At 37.7% G+C, this 3,031-nt stretch overlaps 1 protein-coding gene across 3 annotated transcripts in view; it reads right to left on the bottom strand.

Moving 5' to 3' along the window:
• Window positions 1–1,658: 1,658 nt before the first annotated feature.
• Window positions 1,659–3,031, bottom strand: part of sptbn1 (spectrin, beta, non-erythrocytic 1) — an 86,638-nt gene continuing 85,265 nt past the window's right edge. For all 3 annotated transcript variants that reach the window (XM_079597838.1, XM_079597837.1, XM_079597839.1), the window contains one exon: window positions 1,659–3,031. This exon is cut by the window's right edge and continues 103 nt beyond it. In XM_079597838.1, coding sequence (XP_079453964.1) covers window positions 2,904–3,031 — 128 coding nt within the window. In that variant the 3' untranslated portion in view covers window positions 1,659–2,903.

Below are 3,031 nucleotides of genomic sequence, written 5' to 3'. Positions count from 1 at the left end.
GCTGATGGACCCCGCCCTTATATCCAGAAGAGGGCGTGGCCTTTCCCGCTCGTTCCTCTGATACTTTGCCAAACAAAACATCTGTGGTTTTGATTATCATCTCGATCGCGTTCATGTGATATTTCAGTTCTTCATCTTTATGATGGTTTATTATCTGAATCTGCATATGTTTATAAAGCAATATTAATCACGAGCACAGAAAGCTGGATGACACAGAGCGTCCAGTGAGTATTAGTAGCTATGATTAGTAGCCTATCTCATTCACTCGCAAGCGCCCCCCTTTTTTTAATAGACATGAAAATGCACATTTCGAACTTAAATGGTTGTAATTCAAGAATGCTTTGGAATATAGATGTAAGATTGGTCTTGTTTTTAAGAAGACGTGGCAGATTTTTGTAGAAGTGAAATAAATTAAGAAAGTTAAACAGAATTTGAGTTTATGAAAATGTACAACGTAAAAAAAGTATTTATTCATATTTTATATAAAATATATATTTTCAAAACCTGGTGGACTCTAAAAATGCAAAGAAATCAAAGCAAAAGTTGTGTTCAAATGTTAGGTTGATATCTCAGTAAATGAGCGTTCAGTGAGATGTAGTTTGGGCGCAGTACCACACTTCTCCACTAGTGGACATCACTGCCCATATAAGGGCGCCTCCATCTCCATATGTGGTTTGAGTCTGAACCATTATTTTTACAATTTTCATACAATTTATGAAGTAGACATCCTATTCAGAAGTAGTGTTGGAAGTTTGGCAGATTTAGAAATGAACTCAACCTCTAAGAAACACAGAAGATCACGTATGTGCATTATAGCTCGCTGCACATCACTAATGCTGAATCTATTATTATTCTCTTTATATTTAAAACATTTTCAGAGCTTTTTTTCTAAAAGAATTGAATGGATGCTATCTTCTGAACTCTTGGCATGAAAACAAACTGAGGTTTCTACCATTCTTTCATGATTTTTCATGTTCATCACTATTTCAAAATAAAGGTCTGAACACGCCTCAGGAGTATGAACATATTCTTGTTGCAAATTGATAAATTACGGCTCCTCTGTCATTTATTTTAAAATATGTAAACTAGAGATTGTAAGCTTTCAAATGATATATAGTTTGTCAAGATTAGTTTAAGTTTAGTATAGGATATTACTGTTTTAAATATGTAATGGCTGTTTTATATCAAAAACAAAAACACAAAGTTCACAAAAACACAGTTGGTTATGTGTGTGAACGTTAACAGCAGGGAAAGAAATCACATTAGATCTGTGTATTAAAGTGATAATAGCGTACCCACTGATATATATGCTGTTAATATGAACCAAAGAAAAGAAAAACAGAAAATCTCTCACTGCTCTTGACTGAATAACTTTAATAAGACCTTAACCTGTTGTGTACAGCTCACTGGGGGCGGGGTCTATGCTAATAGGGCGGAGCCTGTCAGCAGTTGTGGGCGGGGCCTAAGCATATGCCTCACAAAAGCTACAATCTCCAATTGGCTTATTGACACTGCTTATGGAGATTAAATGGATTTTTTTTACCATTAAAATACGATGGTTGTGTTCACACAGTGCCAACTCATTTATGTTCAAACACCGTGAAAGAGCAAATCTAGCTGAATAAACACACACACAAACACACAGATGAGTCGATAGATAAGAGTAATGTTTAAAAGCATTTAATGACATCGCACATATTTAACAGGGCAGGGGTTAAAGTCTACAGGTGCAGTTTCATACATCTGAGCGTCGGGTTTCTATACGCGCTCAGGACGCCCGATTTCATTCCTAGTATGATGCTTTTGATTGTGCAGTAGATGAAACTTACAATAGATACAGTGACGGAGGGGATGCGCACTATGTATCAAAGAGCAGGAGAAGAGCGGGATGAAGCCATAACGAGAAAACAAAGAGAAAAGATAATGCTCAGTGCTATAGCCCACAAGCAAGTAACCGTATTCATATTTTTTTGTTCTTTTTTTACTATTATTGTTGTTGTTGTTGTTGGAGTAACATTACCTTTTTACCAGTAAATGTCCCACTGCTCACTTAACATTGATGCTTTAAAGTGTTTATAATACATCTAATTTTTATACTCTGTACTATAATTATTTGAAACATATATTATGATAAAACCCAAGAGTTTAAATGACAATTAACAAACGAAAAGAATAAAAACTGGTTCAGGTTACTAGTCCTCTGTATATATAGCAAACATTCTTACAGTTTGGTGCGATCTGATCGAATCGAGTTAGTCTACTTTCATATTAGCAAGTATCTGTTTAATCAGCTTATAATCGTTAAAAGGCAAATCTGACGAAACTTGGCATAGCTATCTCACTCAGCGCGACAATCCGCTAGCGTGGAGTCTTTCCGAAGCGTCACTGTCTTGTTCCCGAACAACAAAGAGAGATTCGTCGTCTCTCCAAGACAGCCTCACAAAATTGAGGAAAATGTTTTAAATATCCAGACCCCTCAATGACACACATTACAAAAAACCAGAGAGAGCAAGATTCAGGATTTTGAAAATCAACCACAATAGAAACATAAAAGCGTAAAAAAACACATCTGGTCCTTTTTAAAACTTCCGAATCGGGATTGGAATCGGGAATGTTCCCGACTCGCGACACACTCTAGCTAGAAACGACCTTGTTTTTGGGTTAGACATCTTGATTTTTTCCTTTCTCGTTTTTTTTTGTACAACTTTGGAACCCAATTGGTGGGGTGTCAGGCACAGAGTGTGGCGTCTTCATGAGCATTGCATGCTGGGATATCACTGGAGGTGGGCAGACAGAAAAGGAAATGGGAAATGACAGAATCGAAACGAGAAGAAGAAGAAGAAGAAAAGAATGGAGGAAATGAGAGAATCGAATGTTTCCGTTGCAGGGGAACAGACTGACGTCTACTGCTTCTTCTTGCTGAAGAGACTGAAGCGCTTCTCTTTGTCCTTCTCCTTGTCTTTCTCGCGTTTGCCGGGGCTGGATTCGGTCGTCATGGTGACGGTTGCCGGGAGCGTGTGTGCGCGGCTGG

This window comes from Phoxinus phoxinus (genome assembly GCF_949152265.1).
Source record: "Phoxinus phoxinus genome assembly, chromosome: 22".
Taxonomy (NCBI): domain Eukaryota; kingdom Metazoa; phylum Chordata; class Actinopteri; order Cypriniformes; family Leuciscidae; genus Phoxinus; species Phoxinus phoxinus.
The sequence above is the reverse complement of the archived record's forward strand: the minus strand, read 5'-3'. Positions and strand labels throughout refer to the sequence as shown.